General features: G+C 46.7%; 1 protein-coding gene across 3 annotated transcripts in view; it reads right to left on the bottom strand.

Moving 5' to 3' along the window:
- Positions 1 to 11,967: 11,967 nt before the first annotated feature.
- FRMPD2 (FERM and PDZ domain containing 2) overlaps positions 11,968 to 20,560 on the bottom strand; it is a 135,015-nt gene continuing 126,422 nt past the window's right edge. For all 3 annotated transcript variants that reach the window (XM_050960056.1, XM_050960054.1, XM_050960055.1), the window contains 4 exons: positions 20,070 to 20,404; positions 15,419 to 15,634; positions 15,105 to 15,167; positions 11,968 to 14,183 (listed from right to left, as the gene is read on the bottom strand). In XM_050960056.1, coding sequence (XP_050816013.1) covers positions 14,103 to 14,183; positions 15,105 to 15,167; positions 15,419 to 15,634; positions 20,070 to 20,404 — 695 coding nt within the window. In that variant the 3' untranslated portion in view covers positions 11,968 to 14,102. The remainder of the gene's footprint in view (positions 14,184 to 15,104; positions 15,168 to 15,418; positions 15,635 to 20,069; positions 20,405 to 20,560) is intronic.

Here is a 20,560-nt window from a genome sequence, read left to right on the forward strand (position 1 = left end):
ACGTCAACCTCCCTGGCCACACAATAGCAGATCTTAAGGTGGCCATACTGCAGCAAAAAAACTTCAAGACCAGATTTCAAAGAGAAACTGCTGAGCTTCAGTTCACCTGCAAATTTGACACCATCAGTTCAGGATTAAACAAAGACTGTGAATGGCTTGCCAACTACAAAACCAGTTTCTCCTCCCTTGGTTTTCACACCTCAACTGCTAGAACAGGGCCTCATCCTCCCTGATTGAACTAACCTCGTTATCTCTAGCTTGCTTCTTGCTTGCATATATATAGCTGCCCCTGGAAATTTCCACTACATGCATCCAACGAAGTGGGTATTCACCCACGAAAGCTCATGCTCCAAAACATCTGTTAGTCTATAGGGTGCCACAGGATTCTTTGCTGCTTTTACAGATCCAGACTAACACAGCTACCCCTCTGAGGCTTGCAAATGGTTCAGCTAAAAACACCCATCAGGAGGAAATAAAAGAGAGCTTCATAAAACCAGCCTGTGAAATGTCCAATAGGAATTTTCCATTTGTAATGTCAGATCATTTCTAAACAAGACTGAAGCCGGAAAAAACTCCTCTCAATTCCAAAAGCTACCAATGCTCCAGTGTCTAGGCACTGAAAAGGACCACAGTTAATGGTGTAGTATTTGTTATGGGCCAATAGGTGGCAGTCTTTACTAGCTGTTATAATCTGGCAACATTGGTGGTATTTACATTTATTTACTAATTGTTCTGCCATGGGAGACAATCATCATTAATGCAGGCCACGGCCCCCAACCTAGAAGACACTTAGGGAAAAGAGGCTGAACATTACCCCCTGGGTTTTTACATAAGTTCTCAGGTAGCTTATTCAAGGTGTTACTGTAGGCAACCCAGGTGTCTAACATGCCAACCCCAATATTACTCACTGCACACGCTATCTTTTAAGCCAATCTGGGTTATCCTTTCTCAAGAGGACAAAATTGCCCCCTTCTCTCAGAGGTAGAGATAAAATCCAGGGTTCCTGAACTCCAATATTCTACTGGTGCTTGGAGAATAATTGGGTAACCCACTGGGAAAATGTGTCCAGTAGCTGGGCTACAGTAGGGTCAGTATTTACTCCTGTAGCTTAAGCATTAGTGTCAAAGGTAGGGCTCTGAAGATCAAGGGATTCAAACCTTGCTGGTGTTCTCTGTGGGGGATGGCATTATTGCATGTGATTCACACAGCAAGACCTCTTCACATCAGGTTACTTTGATCAGTAGTATATCGAGGTGTAAATCCCCAAAACCTGCGTGTTTTGCACTTGCAGCATTTGTTGCACAATGCTAGTGTAACCCTGCTGCCAAGCATTTTTGTGAACAAAAACAGGTGGGTTTCAATTAGCTAGGAGTTCCTGCTGAAAACCTAAACACTACTGGATTGAACTCCCCTGCAGAAACCTGGGGAAATTAATTTACATCCCCTGGGCACCCTTGATATGCTTCCCCTTACAAAAACTGAGCTTAGGGATTTCAAACAAAGAGGTCTTTACTGGGGGAGAAGGAGGAGAAGGTAGAAAGGGGGACAGAGAATAAACTTGGGAAAGCCAGCAATTAATAAGTCAGCAATATCTATGAGATCAGACTCCCCCCACCCAGGGTGTCTAGGCAATAGCCTTAGCCTCAGTCCTCCTTTCCTGATTGTGAAGACTCCTGAGGCAATGCCTTCTACCATTAGGCACTCCCTTCCTCTACTTATCCAGAGCCCAAAACTCAGGCAGGTCCACCTCCAGTCCCAAAGAGCAGTACTGCCTCCAGGCACTTTACCATCTAACCCAGCTGAAGCAATTGCAGTGTTGGTGCTAGATATGGAGACATGCACTACAATCCCTCAAACAGGCAACCGTTCTCTGCCAGTTCAGCCCAAACCATCTTACCATCATCTCTCACCTTGAAGCTGCCTTGAAGACATCTGCAAAGTCTCCTCCTACCCAGGAAAGCTGGTTTTATGCTATTAAGCTGCTTCTACAACATCTCTTTTTTCAAAGGTCTTCAGAAGAGTTCAATAGCATATAAGACTCTGAATAAAATCCTTGCCCTAAAGAACACACTTACACCAAAAACTAACAATACCTCTCTAGTCTTTGTGGGTTTTGTCCAGGCTTTGTCACCCAACCATAACAGACTGTTCTTTCAGTTAAAGGGACCACTCACCTCATTCACATTTGGTGCAGTTCATTAGTCATTTAGTTTTCTGATAGAGACAATAAGGTTGTATTATCCCCAAATATAAAACTTACCTGAATTTTGACAAAAATGCCCCCAAACTGTCACATAATAGAAATGCAAATGAGGCCCGGCCAACTCAGTCATTTCCTCTTGCTCACCAATAGATGGAAGCAGAGAGCTCCCTCCCCTAAGAAACTTTTGTCCCCTTCGTGTTCTCAAGCAGCTCTGAGCTGTTCTTCTCCCTGTTTACCAACAAGTGTCAGTAGCAAGCTCAAGACTCTCCAGGCCTTCCAGCCACAGGGCTTAACCTAATGTAACCCGCTGGTCAGTGTGTGTTTTATATGTTCCCCTCTGTGCCTAATCTATAGAGGATGTGAGGCCTTGACAGCTCTTGAGTTTGAGGGCCTGGCCTTTCAGCACAAACTGTAAAGATTCCTAGTTCTGGAGGTCACTGCCCAGCCTTTCTGTGATGGGTTTGATCACAGAAACTCCCTGGGGCTGCCAACTGATGTGCCAAGACTACTTTTGCCCCTGCTTTCCCTGCCAGCTTAGGACTCCAGCACCCTGTCTTGTTGAGCCAGACACGCCTGTCTGCTCCAACACAGACCCAGAGTCTGAACCAGCTGCCCCAAAACTGCAGACTTAACTGAAAGCAGCTTACAGAAGTGTTCCGGTCCTTAACACTCAGATTCCCAACTCCCAATGGGATTCAAACCCCAAATAAATCTGTTTTACCCTGTATAAAGCTTATACAGGGTAAACTCATAAATTGTTCGCCCTCTATAACACTGATAGAGAGATATGCACAGCTGTTTGTTCCCCACCTCAAGTATTAATACATCTTCTGGGTTAATTAATAAGTAAAAAGTGATTTTATTAAATACAGAAAGTAGGATTTAAGTGGTTCCAAGTAGTAACAGACAGAACAAAGTGAATTACTAAGTAAAATAAAATAAAACACGCAAATCTAAGCCTAATACAGTAATAAAACTGAATACAGAAAAAATCTCACCCTCAGAGATGTTTCAATAAGTTTCTTTCACAGACTGGACACCTTCCTAGCCTGGGCACAATCCTTTCCCCTGGTACAGCCCTTGTTCCAGCTCAGGTGGTAGCTAGGGGATTTCTTATGATGGCTCTCCTCTATGTTCTGTTCCACCCACTTATATATCTTTTGCATAAGGTGGGAATCCATTGTCCCTCTCTGGGTTCCCACCCCTCCTTCTCAATGGAACAGCACCAAGTTAAAGATGGATTCCAGTTCAGGTGACATGATCACATGTCACTACAAGACTTCATTGCCCACTTGCCAGCACACACGTATACAGGAAGACTTACAGGTAAAACAAAGCCATCTACAGTCAATTGTGCTGGTTAATGGGAGCCATCAAGATTTCAAACCACCATTAATGGCCCACACTTTGCCTAACTACAATGGGCCCTCAGAGTTATATTTCATATTTCTAGTTTCAGATACAAGAGTGATACATTTATACAAATAGGATGACCACACTCCTTAGATTATAAGCTTTGTAATGATACTTTACAAGAGACCTTTTGCAAGAAGCATGTTTTAGTTACATTATATTCACACTCATCAACATACTTTTATAAAATCATATACAGTGCAGTGTCACAGCCCAGCCCTTAGTGTTGGCCAAGAGGGCATCTAGCCACCATCTTTTTAGGTGTCCCACACCAGTGGGTTAATATGTAGTGATGAGTAAGGCTGCATGTCTGTCATGGAGGTCACAGAAGTCATGGATTCTGGGACTTTCTGCATGACTTCTGCAATGCCTGAGCCGGGCAGCCCCTGGGCCAGAAGCAGCAGTTTGGGTATATGGGAGGGCTCAGGACTGGGGGTTGGAGTGTGAGGTGTCACTTACCTCTGGGGGGCTCCCTGGATCCCACCAGGATGTCCCTGCAGCTCCTAGGTGGAGGGGCCAGGGGCTCTGTGCACTGCAGTTCCCGGCCAATGGGAGCTGTGTAGCTGGCGCTTGTGGCAAGAGCTGTGTGTGGAGCCCGCCTGGCCGCCCCTCCCCCTAGGAGCTGCAGAGACATGCCAGTTGGAGCCAGGTAGGGAACCTGTCAGCCCCACCAAACCCTGCCCCCAGCACCAGCAGGGGTCCCTGCCTGCCCCCCCCCAGCACCCCGGTGCCTCTGGACCACCTCCCCAGAGCACCTGCAGCCCTCTGGCCCACGTTTTAGCTACAGGTATATAGTAAAAGTCATGGATAGGTCAGGGGCCATGAATTTTTGTTTACAGTCCATGACCTGTCCATGACTTTAACTAAAAATACCTGTGACTAAAATGTAACCTTAATGATGCAATCAGTATCCCTCAGACTGGCCAGGAGGGGGGCATGCAGTGGGCAGACTTGCTGGGTGGCCAGCTCCTGGCAGTATCTAACTTCCAGAAGGCCATGAGAGTCTGTGGAAAGTTTTAGGAAGTGAGTCCCAGATCCTCAAAGGTACAAAGACACCTAACACCCATTGATTCACCCAGAAAGAAGGTGACAGCATACCTCTGAGGAGCTAGGCCTGAGCGATGACCCAGGCTCCTTCACACTGGTTCCCTCCAGCTGACAGAGATGCTGCCATGACTTACCAGAGAGGGCTGCTCTGGCTGTACTTACTTTTAGTAATTTGTAAGCAGGGATCAGATGTTACAGCCACCAAGAACTGACTGAGACCTGTCTCAGCTTCTCACACCTTCATGAGGCTCAGCATAGACAGAAGCAGTGTCAGTAGCACAGTTTCTCCCTCTTATTCCCAGGCTGGGGCAGCCTCTACTTCTCCCAGACTCTAGGATCACCAAAGCTGGAGAAATTTAAGCAGATAACAACTCTGTTTAGTGGCAGTTACGGCGGTGGTAAGACATGGCCCTTGCTCCCAAACTTTAAAATCAGGGAAATCAGAAGTTAAGAAGAAAAACTTGTGCATTCATGTCCACCTCTGTTTTGCCTGCAACTCTATTGATATAAACCCCAAAGTCGAATGCAATAGGACTCTTCTCCTCACCCCCTCCCCAAGTTTGGGGGTGGGCAGGGTGTGCATTCAGGGCTAGAGAACAGCACAGCAATCCCTAGCGGAGCTGGACTCCGTAGCCAGCACTGCATTACGACAACCATCACTATTCATGGCTCTGTACATCTCACCATCCATGTATCAACCAGCCATCTGTGTTACGGGGTATGGCCAAGGTACAGAACATACACTCCCTTGTCTCACCACTACCATTCACAGTCAGACACTTGCTATTCCCTAACTCAGGCCCCAAGTCAGTTTGTCCATGACAGATGCTCAGGCTGGGCCATAGGTGCCTCCACAACACTGGTTCCCTGGCACTGCACCAGCTGCAGCACCAGGAGCTTCCAACAGCCATCAGTTCATCGCTGTTGCCGGCTCATTCCATTTTCAGTGCCTGTCACAGGCACCTTTATTTAAATGGCTCTGTCACCTAAAATACCCCCAAGGCACTGTATTGCATGAACAATAATACACTCTAACAGCTGGCCCAGCGGCCCAGCTGTGAGACATCCCTGCTTCCCATCTGCTAAACCTAGCCCCATTCCCCCACAAATCACTATAAGTAGCTACCTAGAAGAAGGGGGTGCTAAATGGTCATGGATATGTAACCCTTCTGCCCCTCTGAGTTGGCAGCAACAAGGGCTGGGTTCAGTATGCAGGGGTTCCGTTTCAGTAACACAATGCATAACCGGCTCGAGCCCCCACCCAGTGACCTGGGACACTCACATACCACACCCCCCTGGGCACCTCTAGGAGGCAATACTTCTCCTCTCGCAAGCACAGACTCTGAATGCAGCAAAATCTTTTTAATAAAGGAAGGAATCAATGCGGCATCCCATTGGAGAAACACCACAAACAGGGTTATAACACACCATAAACAAAAACCCACCTCCAAGTATGTTTGGCAATGTTCTTTTTCCCCTTAGGGTTTTAAGTCCAATCACCCCAAAGTCCAACAACCCAAAAGTCTCTGGTCAATGCCACCCCAGAGTTCGAGAGTTTATCTGTAGAGGTCCTTCCCCCCAGCCTGGGTAGAAAGGGGCACCTTACGTGGTCCGGGGCCAACTACCCTGCCTCTCCGTGGTTTCTGCTTCTGCCTTCTCCACAAACTGCTCCGCTCCACCAGCTGCTCTGCTCCATGAGCTGCTCCAGTTCTCCCTGCAAACTGCTCGGCTCCGCTCACTCTGTGGGCTGCTCCACCCGTCCCACAGCTACTCCGCTCTGCCAGTCGCTCCGCTCCACCAGCTGTCCCGTGATCCGCTCCAGCCATCCCCACAAACTGCTCCACTCCGCCAGCTGCTCTGTTCCGCAGTATAGCTTCAGGCTCCCCCACTAGTTAGCACAGTACTCACAGCTCAAATAATTTCAGCTCTTTAGTGATTTCAGCTCTTAGTGATCTCAGCTCTTAGTAGGGGAGCCCCAGTGCTAGTGCACCATTAGCCCAAAGTGAGTTCAGCTCAGTCACCTGTATCTAGATTCTTAAAGGAATAAAAAAATCAACTCTGACATTCCACAGTGGAGAGAGGAGGGGGTGGAACTGGTGCTTCTGGCTCCACAAAGAGACTGCACCACCAGGCACAGATACCTGTCCCCAACCTCTCTCAATTTACTGGGTTTTGGAACCCATGTCCCTTGTCTAGCAAGTACCACCCAACTGAGGTTGAGTCATTTCTGTCACAAAGCAGTCCCACAGCTCGGCAGCCTGGGATGGGGTAGGCGTGCCTATGCAAATACACTCTCTGAAATTCTTTCCACCAGATGTCAGGGTAGAGCTCATCCTGACTCTGCTTACATCCTGTAGGCGTGCCTATGCAAATACACTCTCTGAAATTCTTTCCACCAGATGTCAGGGTAGAGCTCATCCTGACCCTGCTTACAGATATACCAACCCACACAGGGAGCGCTGTGAGCAGTCACAGTGGGACCTGGATGGTCCTGAATGGTCTGAGGGAAGGAGATTCACAAACCACTACCTTACCACTGACCACAGATTGAGTCTCAGGAGAGCAAGCAAGGACACTCCAGCTGAGCTCTGTTGCCTTGTAGGACATAAGGAGAAAGATGGTCCTGCAGGTACCTTGCTCTCACATGATTATGGGGGACACTGGCTCCCTTCTGTCTCTAGCCAAATGGCAGACTTGTGCCTACCGTGGTGACAAAGGAAGGCTGAATTTAAGGTTAAGGCATTGAACAGGAAGGCTGGAGATCTGGAATCATTTCCCAGTTCTGTCACAGACTCTCATGACTGCAGGTCATGACTGCAGGTCATCTAACCTTTCAATGCCTCATTTCCTCACATGTAATAAATCTTCCTTCCCATGTGCTGCTGTCTTGTCTCCTTAGACTGTGAGTGCTTAAGTGCTGGCACTGTCCCTTGCCACATATAAGAGCAGCACCGAGCATGATGAGGCCTTGATCTCTGCTGGGGGGCTTCTTGATTCTACTGGAATATAAATAACATTAAGTCAATGGGTGTTTTGCCTAAGCAAAGACTGCAGGACTGGGCCCATCATGTGTGTTTGACTAAGTTCAGCCTTGGGAACAGAGTGCAGTCCATGAGGTTCTTGCCTAGCATGGCTGCGTGTGGTGTAAGAGTCATGGTACCTCAGCTCTGAACCAGAAGATTCATGTGGCAAATGAGGAGCCTAGTTACAAAACTAACAGAGCAGGAATGCCATTGATTTAGACAACAGAGAAACCACTAAGTTAGAATACAGACAGCATATTTCACCCCAAAGTAGGTGGAGAATGACAGGCTGGTTGTAATTATATTTAGGGACTCTTCTCAAGGATTATTAGAACTAAAATCAGTCAGTTGTTTCTTATTGCAAAGAAATATTGACTACTGAATTAGCAGGGGGAGGAAGCATGATCCATTGTATTTCTTTCTGATAAACACCGTGGAGCATCAAAGTAATCATTTCTCTGCTTTGCACTGTTGATCAGCATTTTTGAAAGGGAAATTTGCACAGAACTACCACAAAGGCTACTCATCCAAGAGCATTTCTCACAGGCCAGCTGCAAATTCCCATTTAGAATGTGATGTACACTGAAGACTTAAGTCCTTTCTTACAGCCATGAGTACCTCTCTCAGCGAGCTCTGCAAGCGCAGTGAATGTATTTTATGAGAGTTGGCAATAGGCAAACAGATCTGTGGCATCAGGACTATCCCTAAAAGGTGTTGATGTTAGGGGCAGGGTGGCATGTGCCATTCCAGCATTTATCTTCACTCAGAAGCCTGCTTTCCATATGCCTGCTGATCCACAGCAGCAGCTTTGGCCTTATAACTGTTCTCCCCTCTTTTCTTCTAGAGGTGGAGCAAGTGACAAGATGGCTGCCATTCAAGAGCAGCCTTTGGAAACAAGAGGAGGCAAATAGTGGGTAAGGAAAAAAGCCAAGGTCAAAACTTTCAGAACGTGGGGATCTAAAGCCCAGATGTTCAAAGGTATTTAGGCTCCTGACTTTCACTGATTTTAGTGGATGTTAGGCACCTAAACACCTCTGAAGATGTGGATCTAAAAGTCCATATTCAGGTACATCATGAATTGAGGTGTCTAAACTTAAATTTAGACTCTTAAGTTTAAAAGTATTGACTCTCTCACAGCTGAAGTTCCTTGAAGTTATACTGGACTTAGATGATCTTCCAGCTGCCATCTTAGGTATATCTATGTAGGTGCTTCTATGGGCTCCACCTTCATAGTATCTGAGCACCTCATAATACAGCAAGCAGACCTATAAGGTAGAGAAATGCTGTCCCATGGCATACATGGGGAACAGAGTCCCAGAGAGGCTAAGTGACTTGCCCACAGTGTGATGAATTGGGGCTGTATCTGGTCAACTGATGAATTCTGATTGATATTGGGAAGTCTGCTCTGTCATGAATGCCTACGTGTATGAGGATCTGCTGTTGTTTCCAGGTCCTGTAGCAATACACCCCAGACCAGCACAATGGGAAATAGTTAAGGCTAATGACAGCACTTAACCCTTACAAAATGTTATGCTAAAAAAGCATCTGAATCCTTAGAAAAATGAGTGTAGGAGACTCCCCTGAAGGGTTGGGGAGAGGTAGGAGCAGTGGAAAGTTACCAGGAGGAGACCAGAAGAGGCCAGGAGACCAGGAGGGTTTAAAGAAAGAAACACACAGGAACAGGGGCCAGACAGGAAGAGCTAGTGAGAGGAGCAGGAGAGATCAAGAACAGAAGCTGGGCAGAGGCTCTGTGAGGGAGAGAAAGACCAGCTAGCATGCCACAGCCTGCCTTCCTGGGCCCAGATGTTCCCCTCAGGACTCACAGGGGAAGGATGAGCTGCAAAGGGAGGGCCACTGTGGTTTCAGATGTGTATTATTTTGTATGAGCTGTACTCTGATGAGCTTTACAGGATGAAGGATAAAAGAGCAGAAAGGTGGTAGACTGTGCAAAACATGCATACGTTGACTGTGTCATAACTACTGCATACCCTTATGAGGGTTAAACAGTAAGCCATATGCTCAGGGCTGGAGCTTCCATTTAGGCAACCTAGGCTGTCGCCTAGGGCACCAGGATTTGGGAGGGCGGCATTTTGCTGCCCTCGGTGGCAATTCGGCAGCGGGGGGTCCTTCCGCACTCTGGGTTGTGAGCAGCAGTTCTGCGGCAGGTCCTTCACTCGCTCCGGGACATGCCTAAGTGCCCCGAAGACTGGGAGAGCGGAAGGAACCCCCCGCCGCAGAATTGCCGGGAGCAGGGAAGGATCCCCTCCTAGGGCGCCAAAAACCCTGGCGCCATTCCTGCATATACTTCCCACCTTTCGGGGGGGGGAGCTCTGAGAGAGGGCTGGGGTTAAGTAGGAGATCACTGGTGCAGGTGGGCTTGGGCACCGTGTTTCTGAGGAGGGGGGTAACACACATAATCAGAGCCCAAGAAATGACCCAGAGAGGAACCAGTGCTTCAGTCTACTGAGGATCTATGAGCTTGAAACATCCAGGGGATGCAGAGCACAGAGGCTGATATTCCCCTCCCAGAGGTCCTCGTCCATAGCTGAAAGGGGACGCTAACTAGGGTGTGCAACACAAGATCTCATAGGACAGCTGTGGCAAAGCAGGGAATTGAATCTAGGTCACTTAAGCCCACTGGCTAGTCACTGAATCACTGGACCATCCAACCTCTCTTGAGCTTGGCTTTTAGCCATGTTGAGGGAGGAAGGTGAGGAGACGTTGTGCATCAGTGCCCTTGGGAGCAATGGGGGAACATACACAACAGCAGCCTCTGCTGCACCCTTTACAAGGGTGCAATGTGTACTCCTCCAACCACCAGGGCTACTCCTCCTCAGGCCTCCTCTCTCTGGCACCTAGCGGGTGTCTGGGGCTGCTGTGAGCACTGGATTCCTCCACTCCCTGAACACCATAAGCAGCAAATGTGAACAGGTTGTGCCTATGCCTTTGCATTCTCTGCCCCCAGATGATTGCATGCACAACCTATTCCTGGCCATTTGCAGCTTGCTCAGTATGTGTCCACATTATCCCTCTCTCGCCCCCTGGCAGGTGCCCACTCTGCAGCATCGACCTTGTGCCAACAACTCTGCTGATGTCCCATGAAATGGAGGTGCAGTCCAGGCCCTGTCCAGATGTGCATAGTATTAACTGAAGTGGCTTTAGGTCTCTCAATGAACAAGGCCATATTTTCTGTTCTAGTTCTGATGGCCATTTGTTGTACCTCAGACTGCGGTTTCTGGAGGGCTAGCTTTCTCCCACCATGCTGGCCATGCTAAGCATCCCAGAGGATAGGAAGACCAACTCTGTACAACGGTGTAGCCCTAACACTAAAGTACATTTTGCCTGTGTACGGATGGCAGGATTGGATCCATTACTACAGTACTTGTCGCAGAGGTTAAGATGTTGAGGAATCAATCTTTGACAGCGTAGGAACACGGGGGTTGTCAGAATGGATTAGACCCACACAGAGCCGGCTTTAGGAAGTACGGGGCCTGATTTGAATACCCGGCGGTAGTCCAGGTTTTTGGCAGCACTTTGGTGGTGGGTCCTTCACTTGCCCCAGGTCTTCCGAAGCACTGAAGGACCCACCATCAAAATGCTGCTGAAGACCCAGAGAGAGTGAAGGACCCACTGCCAAAGACCTGCAGAGAGTGAAGGACCCGCCGCTGAAGTGCCGCCGAAGACCCGGACCGCTGCCGAGTGAGTAAAAATAAAAAAGTTAGGTGCTCTTCTTTAGGGCGCGGGGCCTTCTTAGGCACAGAGCCCGATTCAGGGGAATCAGAGGAATCGGCCTAAAGCTGGCCCTGGACCCACATCCATCTAGTCCTTTCTCAGACAGTGGCCAGTAGCAGCTGCTTCAGAGGAAGGTACAAGAAATTCCACAGTGGGGGCAGATGTGGGACAGTATGCCCCCAGGGAATCACAGACATGGAGGGCTCAAAGGGACATCAAGAGGTCATTTAGTCTATCCCTCATGCTGAGGTAGGATTAGGTATCCCTGGCCCTTCCTGGACAGGTGTTTGTCCAACCTGTTCTTAAAAACTTCCAATGGCGAGGATTCCACAACCTCCCTAGGTCACCGGTTCCACTGTTTGACTATCCTCAGAGCTAGAATGTTTCCTTCTAACCCCCAGGATTTAGACGTTGTTTTATGCCCCAAGGCAAGAGGGTTTATATCACTCCCAAACTCTCTTGTTGTTCGTTTATCTCTACTCTTATTATATCTATTTCATAGCAAGAGACTGAAATGAAGTGCAAGCCGGTTTTGTCAAACATCTCTTACTTTAATATCCCTGTAAAACAGGAAACATTTATATGTTCAAACAGCTGCAAAGATGATGCACACGTAAAAAGTGGAGCAACACAGGGTACCACCAGGATTGCCTTTACAAGTCCAATAGGCTTGTTCACAGCCATGTTTGTACAAAGTCCAGAACGTTTCCATTGTGGAACTAGTTTAAATCAGTTTAGTACAAAAAGTGAATTGTGCATTAGGTTGTGCAATTTTATCTTACATAGCAATACATGTACAGTGCAGTAAATAAAACCAAAGTGAAAGGCCAAAACCCAATAGAGGTAACAGATTTATGAACATTTGGCTAACGATGCTTGACAAATCTGTGCAAATAATGGCTACTCTAGATGCAGCACTCAGACAGTAAAACAAATTCATAATGTATGGAGAATAATGCTTTCTAGAAGGCTCAAACTCAGTCAATTCAAGTTAGAACACCAGGTTCTGTTCTCATTTACAGCAGTGTAAATCTGGAATTGCTCCAATGACTTAAAAGGAGTTCTGGATTTCTATCACTGTGACTGAATCAGCATCTGGCTTATGTTGTAAATTCTACTCCCAGTTACCCTTGAGTTAGTCCACTGTAGCTGGGAGCAAAAAGGAGAAATTGACCAGGAATCTTAGAATAACTTTATAAGGATGCATTTTTCTGAAAGTCAGGCTTTTAAGTTGTATTTAATGCCATATTTGTCTTCTGCCATAAATCTATCATTCTGATCCATAATAAAATGAAACAAGAGTATTTATTATTATCTTATAGCTTGCAGAGTGGCTTTGTATGCAAATACCTCTTAATATTACTACTGTCTTGAAGTCAAGGAAGCAGTTTTTATACACACATTGCTGTTAATATTTTTCACCACTGTGTTGCCTATTTTTAACAGAAGGTGATCTTCTGTTGCATAGCTAATAATTCTACTTCCATAAATATAACCCTCTAGGCAAACGAGTTACAATAATATCATAGCAGTAGTTTGCAATTTACAAACATGAACAAATGAACCCCCACAACGCCCCAGGCTGTGAGGTAGGTAAGATATCCCAGAGAGTTTTCCAGTTTAATGCAGATTTCAGTCTCACAGGATGAATTGGAGGGGAGGGGAGGAGAAAACAGGAGAGATTTGCTCAAACTGGAACTCTCAGAAAATGAACCAGCTTTCACAAAAAAGTGTATAGTACAACAGCGCTATTTAATGTTGCTCAAGCACCAGATTCAACCCCCCTACCCCCAAAATCAATGGAGCTTTCCATCAACTTGAACTGGAGTTGGATCAGGCCCTAAATAAGCGACTATTAGGTAGTAAATCAATGGGAAGGGAAGAATTGCAGGTTTGGTGTGACAGTTATATTACACACACTCACAGAGCAGGCTTAGTAATACTTTCCTTTTGACATGGGTACAGAATGAAAGGAGCTAATGAAATCTACATAGCTGATATCGCTAGGTGAAAACAGTCCTCCATTCCAATTGTTGGAGCTCTCTGCCCGCTCTAAAAGTAGCTCACTAGAGCTTTGGGGTCATGTCCCGCCATCAATTTATTTATGAAAACTTCCACCTAAAGCTAGAATGATGGCAGAAAATGGCTCTAAGTTGTTCAAACAACCAAAAGCAATTGAATTGGCACCTCCCCTTGAGAGCATCACTGGGAGCAGAGAATACTGATTCAAAATACAAGAGCAAAAGTCTAGAGTGACATGGGAGAGACAACTGAACTTCAGCTTGAAACAGTCATGGTCTCAGAGCTTCTTAGCTGCCCTTCCAATATTAAAGCTAACTGAATACAGCTGCAGTCCTTGACAGGGTACGTTACTTCCTAGCCACCAGCCAAAGATATTCTCCTGGCCACCAATATGCTGTTATGCAGAACATCCAAATTACTCTCTGTGGCAACTTACTGGTGATGCTGATCAATTCTCCAGCCAGTGAGCCAGTGTATAAATAATTTACCAACCTACATTATGCTGGTTTAGAAACGCTTTAGAAATCAACATTTCCTAACACAGCGTGACAAGCAAGATAGTGCATGCAGTACAGCGCCTGTCCATGCCGGTCTGACAGCCCATTAGAATAAGTCTCAAGTAAGAGGGAGGTCTCCAAGACGAGTGGCAATAGCAGAGGTTCTTATTGGAGGAGATGGGATTCCATGGCTTCAATGTTCTGCAGCACTTGCAGCACTACTTCGTAGCAGAACAGGTACTGGTCCTGGACACGTGGAGAAAACAGCATGGAGTCACCCAGTTACATTCCGTAGACACATGCAAAGGACTGCCTGGCTTGGGAGCACGTCTGTAACATGAATATAATCTAGGGCTGCATGAAACTTAGGGAGAGCTTCCTTCCTCTTCCTCACCCACTCTCTTGCATTCTGTCCTCCTTAGCCTTAAGGCCAGTGCTTAATTTCTAATGAAAAAGGTACTGGGGCTCAAGCAAGTTTTTTACATTCAGAACTGGTGCAGCAAGCCCAGAGGTGCCTGGGCTATCAACTGCCAGGACCAAAGGTCCTGGGGCTCTAACTGCCGGGCCCAGAAGTGCAGGGGCTCAAAATGCCGGGCCCAGAAGTGCCAGGGCTCTGAACTGCCGGGCCCAGAGGTGCCGGGGCTATCAACTGCCAGGCCCAGAGGTGCTGGGGCTATCAACTGCCGGGCCCAGAGGTGCTGGGGCTATCAACTGCCAGGTCCAGAGGTGCTGGGGCTCTAACTGCCAGGCCCAGAGGTGCCGGGGCTATCAACTGCCGGGCCTCTGAACTGCCGGACCCAGAAGTGCTGGGGCTCCGAACTGCTGGGCCCAGAAGTGCTGGGGCTCTGGACTGCCGGGCCCAGAGGTGTTAGGGCTATCAACTGCCAGGACCAAAGGTGCTGGGGCTGTCAACTGCCAGGCCCAGAGGTGCTGGGGCTATCAACTGCCAGGCCCAGAGGTGACAGGGCTCTAACTACCAGGCCTAGAGGTGGCAGGTCTCAGCCCTCGCAAGCCCTGGAACAAATTAAGCACTGCTCATGGCCCTGATTCAGCAGAGCGCTTAAGTACATATTTAAGTCTCATGAACTTCAATGGAAGTGAAGCATGTGCCTTGCTGAATCAGGGACGTTAGACAAAATTAGCCTGGTCTCAAGGTGGAGATCTTACCTTAGTTTGAATCATGCCAAATCGTTGATGCCTCAGCTCTCTCACTATCTGCTTGATGTTGAACTGTCAGGAGAGAACAGTGTTATTTCATTGCAGGCCAAGTTATTAAAAAGAACATGCTCAATGGGGAAGTGTAAGGTTGTCCCTTCCCTGCTTTAGTATTAATTATTGTCCCTACACTCAACAGGAATCTGAACCTAATACCATTTCCTTTTTACAACCAACTTGAGTTGATTTACATTGGGGCAAATTGGTGTCCCTCCACAAATAAGCCCATGGTAATATTTATAATGATTTGGTTTAGATATACTCACACATAGATCTTTTTCAATGCAACTCAGCAAAATATCAATACAAAGCAGAACCCCGCTCCTTCCAATCCCAGCGCTGCAGTGGGCCGTTATGGGGCCCGTCTGGTGAATTTTTCTCATGTAGCGAATGAATTTTACGAGATGCTCTATCAGTCTGGGAGTACCGTGATCTGGCCAAGTGGTAAACTGCAAGTGTTTTACGAAGCGTCTCTCTCCTGTCTGGAAGAGAGCAATCACCGATGTCAATTTCCTTGTAGGAGTTACTCCTGTAAAGTCAACCAGAAAACTAAGGACTGTGGCTTCCCATGTGGAATAAGCAATAAAGAAAGAGAGACCCTGCTTTCAAGACAGATAGGGAGAGACTAGGATTAACCATTCTAAACAATCACAGAGACATTGTGGCACTTTAATATTTTTAAGTGCTCTGAGATCCTCAGATAGGAAGGGCTATGAAAGTGCTACAAGTTATAACAAACCATATCCTGAAGCTTTGTAAGAACTTTGGCCAAATGTTAAAAGTATTAAAATTTCAATTTCAAGTAATCCTTTTTCCTTCCTATACAACAGGCATTTAATGTCTGATGTGCACTTTGATTTCTTCAGCAGTAATTCATTGTTGCACCTGTATAAGTACTCTTGGGCTCTTGGAGGTTTCACACAGGCATTAAAGAAGAATAAATAGGTTTCCATGGGTCAGTGTCTGATCTTCTTTATGCCAGTGTAAATGAGATCAGATTCTTTGGCACAGTCTATTTCATAGGTCATCTAGTCCAACCCTCTGCTCAAAGCAGGACCAATCCCCAGACAGATTTTTACCCCAGTTCCCTAAATGGCACCCTCAAGGATCAAACTCACAATCCTGGGTTTAGCAAGCCAATACTCAAACCACTGAGCTATCCCTCCCCCCTTCCTCTTCATGTTTTGAGCATTGGGCATCTGCACTGATTTTGTAAATCTGGCCCATAGTTCAAAGGTAATGAGCTAAATGTGTTACAAAGCCTGCAAACAACTGCTAGGTAGAGATCTCTACTTCAGTGTTTTCCATAGTGCCTATCACTGTTAACAGCCACAATGGGCATCCTGGGATACTGAAGGAGTGGATGATGGGGATACTGCTTTGGACAAAAGACCTTCACCAGAACCTTCACCCAGAACTCAAAATGAACCATTTGGGCTCAAAACTGTTCCATTAACTTTTGTCCACCCCATGTGATCCCTGCATCTCATGGTTCTGGCTAGGGCAGACAGTGAAATGTCCTGGAAAGATCACCCTAACTGTATGTCTATGCCAGGGATCCCCAACGCGGTGCCTGCGGGCCCCATGGCGCCCGCTGGGGTGTCTAAGTGCACCTGTGTACTGGCTGGCAGACGAGCATCCGCTGAAATGCCGTCGAAATTTGGCGGCATTTCAGCAGCAATGCCTCTGGATGACGCCGCTTGTCAGCGGCATTTTGGCGGATGCTCGTCTGCCGCCATGGTCCTCTGTGGCTCATCAGACAAAAAAGGCTGGGGACCACTGGTCTATGCCAAATGGAAGCAGGAAGGACTGCACGTCTTGCCCAAGAGCCTGTTCTCATCCAGCAGATTCAGGAATCTCCAAACGTTTGGACATCACTAGGGCCCTACTAATTCACAGTCCATTTTGGTCAATTTCACAGTTATAGGATTTTAAAAATGATAAATGTCATGATTTCAGCTATTTAAATCTGAATTTTCACGGTGTTGTAATTATAGGGGTCCTGACCTAAAAAGGAGTTGTGGAGGGTTGCGGTACTGCTACCCTTACTTCTGTGCTGCTGCTGACAGTGGCGCTGCCTTCAGAGCTGGGCAGCTGGAGAGCAGTGTCTGCAGGCCAGAAGCCCAGCTCTGAAGGCAGTGCCACGGCCTGCAGCAGCACAGAAGTAAGGATAGCATGGTACGGTATTGCCACCCTTACTTCTGCTCTGCTGCTGGTGGGGTGCTGCCTCCAGAGCTGAGCCCTCAGTCAGCAGCCACCACTCTCAGGCCACATAGCTCTGAAGGCAGTGCAGAAGTAAGGGTAGCAATATCACAACCCCCCTAAAATAACCTTGCAATCCCCCTGCAACTCCCTTTTGGGTCAAGACCCCCAATTTGAGAAACGCTGGTCTCCCCCATGAAATCTGTGTAGTATAGGGCAGGGATCTCAAACTCAAATCACCACAAGGGCCACATGAGGAGAAGTACATTGGCCTGGGGGCCGCATCACTGAAACCTTTTCATACAATGATACAAAAGTATGGTCAAAAATGAAAAACATGAAGAGCAATATAGTATACTATTAAAAGTCAATGGATTAACTTTTTTAAAACTGTAATGCGAAAAGTCAGTGCTAATTTTGACAGTCATTTCATTTTTGGCCACTTAGCTGGCAGTGTTTTGCATCAACCAGAGCATCAATATTAGATTTGATATCCTGAGACGAAACCAATCTCAGTGTTGCTTGCAAATGTTCGTCAGTGAGCCTTGACCTTAACACAGATTTGTTAATCTTCACGGAAGAGAAGAACTGTTCACATATATATGTAATTCTAAACATTGCCATTGTCCTTGCGGAAGCAGAGAATAACATGGGAAATCTTTCTTGTGAAAGAAACCGGTAGAATTCTGGAATTCCAACATCTGTAGACTTCTGCTTCCAAATGGTGTCACACTGAAGCTCCACTAACTCCATCTCCATTTCCTTTGCAACCCTGTCAATTTCCACAGCAAAATGGCGTGCAAAAAAGTTGAAAACGTGGTTCAAGTGCCTTGAAATCTTTAAACCGCACATCAAACTGTTTGTGTAAGTTAGAAATGATCTCTGCATATTCTTTCAAGGATTTGGGTTCAACTTTCCCTAAGGAATTCAGAGTCGAGAAATGGACCAAAATTGCCAGCAGTCAGGTGTTTCCCCCACAAAGTAAGCTTGACTTTGAATGACTTAACACTGTCATACACTGTGCTATCACCTGTTTTCTACCCTGAAGCTTCAAGTTCAGTGCATTCAGGTGATCAGTTATATCTGCTAGAAAAGCAAGGTTGCTGATAAAAGTGGAATCAGCAAGCTGTGGAACCTCCTTGTTTTTCATTGTCATGAAGGAATCAGTCTCCTCTCTAAGAGCAAAAAAACGCTTCAAAACATTTCCATGACTCAACCATCTAACTTCAGTGTGATACAGAAGTTCCCCATATTCGCTGTCCATACATTGACTTCAGTGGACCCAGGATTTCACTCTAAACAAGTAGGAACAAATCTGGCAAACTCCTGTTGAGACAGATCCTTTGAGGAGCTGAGCATGCCCAACTGTAATTTAGGATGTTCCGCTGGTACTTGCTATATTGCAGGATGTTGCACAAGTGAAGATTTTCCTAAGTAAAAATCCTGAATCTCAGGATTTGATATATGGTCAGTATTTTTTAAAAAATATATAATAAATCAACAACTGGCAGACCTTTATAGACTATAGGATTTCTATTTAAGTATATATAATAGAGTATCTGAATTTGAATGTATCTTATTTAAGACGCTGAAGTTAACCCAATGTATGAATTTAAGTTCAATTAATAAAAATCTTAGTATGTTTGCAGACAATTCACAAACAGGAAGAAGGCTATAATGACTGAATAGTTTATGCAACTCTGCTGTCAAATAAGTGCCTTCTCCTATTATAATGAGAGCATAAATGTTCCCCCATCTGCCCCTGGCCCCACCCCCACCTCACCCCTTCCATGAGGCCCCGCCTCTGCCCTGCATCTTCCCACCCTTTCCCCGCACCCATTCCAACCCCTTCCCCAAAGTCCCTGCCCCAACTCTGCCCCCTCCCTGCCCCTATTTCAACCCCTTCCACAAATCCCTGCCCCGGCCCCACCTCTTCTCCTCCTTCCCTGAGCGCGCCGCATTCCCGCTCCTTTCCCATCTCTCCTGGAAAATCCTAAGCACGGCCAAACAGCTGTTTGGTGGCGGGAAGCGCTAGGAGATAGGTAGAGGAGTGGGAACATGGCACACTGGGGAGGGTATGGGGGGGTGGGGAGGAGTGGAGTTTGGCTGCCAGTGGGTGCAGAGCATCCACTCACTCCAGCCCCGGAGCACCCACAGAGTCAGCACCTATGGTGGTCTGCAGGAAATAACTCCGCAGGCTGCGTGCGTCCTGCGGCCGCGTGTTTGAGACACCTGGTATAGGGTAAAAGTACACAGAAGACCAGATTTCATGGTCCGTGATCCATTTTTCATGGCAGTGAATTTGGTAAGGCCCTAGACATCACACATAGCTGCTTCTCTGAACTGAGTGCGGATTGCCCATCAGTGCAGCCAAAGAACTGCTCCCACACCCGCACAGTTGTCCTTACTGAGGACACAGATTTATAAAGGTTCTAATATGAGAGCATCCTGCAAGTGCCCTCAACACCCACTGCTGTTAAAGGCCTTCAGTCCCTGTCCTGAAAACTGTCAGATCCACTGTTTCTGCCCAGAGCTAAGGAAAAATCACCCACTCTATGTGCACTCATATAATTCAGGTTTTGATAAAGCTGAAAATAACCAGAAAACGCTACAGAAGAAAGTTACTCAACGCTGCTCTAAATACTGCCAGAGAGATACAATAAGTAGTATCCGAGTCCCCCTCTTTAGGCATACAATAAAATATATTTAATTTACCTGCTTGTTAATTATTTCTATTATTCGGATGATAAAATATTCCAAGATCTGGTAGTTGTCCAGCCTCAGATGGAATTCACTGAAGTCTAGAGAGTGCTGTGGAGGTTCAGGCCAGTATCTGTGACACTTGACTTTTCCAAGCTCTACTTCTTTCGTCATCATGGCAATTACATCTGACTCATTCTCCCAAATCATTTGCCAGAAATCAGCCACAGTGCAAGGCAGAGGTCCTTGTGTTGAAATATAGAAATGTTCCTCTTCTCCAATATGCGTTCGGATGTAACTTGCATTAATATAGCCCCTGGTTGCTCCAAGAGGAACCCGTGTCGCATCATCTGGACAGAAAGAAAAAGTCTTCTGAAGTTTTGCTATTTCAGCTGGCGATCCAAATTCATGTCTCCATCTAGGACCTAAGGGGAGCTTGAACATCAGCCAGTTGAATGTTGTCTCAGTGATATTCATGGTGCATTTGGCTGGCCAAGCAGCGCTAA

Source organism: Gopherus flavomarginatus, chromosome 6 (genome assembly GCF_025201925.1).
Source record: "Gopherus flavomarginatus isolate rGopFla2 chromosome 6, rGopFla2.mat.asm, whole genome shotgun sequence".
NCBI classification, from domain to species: Eukaryota; Metazoa; Chordata; order Testudines; family Testudinidae; genus Gopherus; species Gopherus flavomarginatus.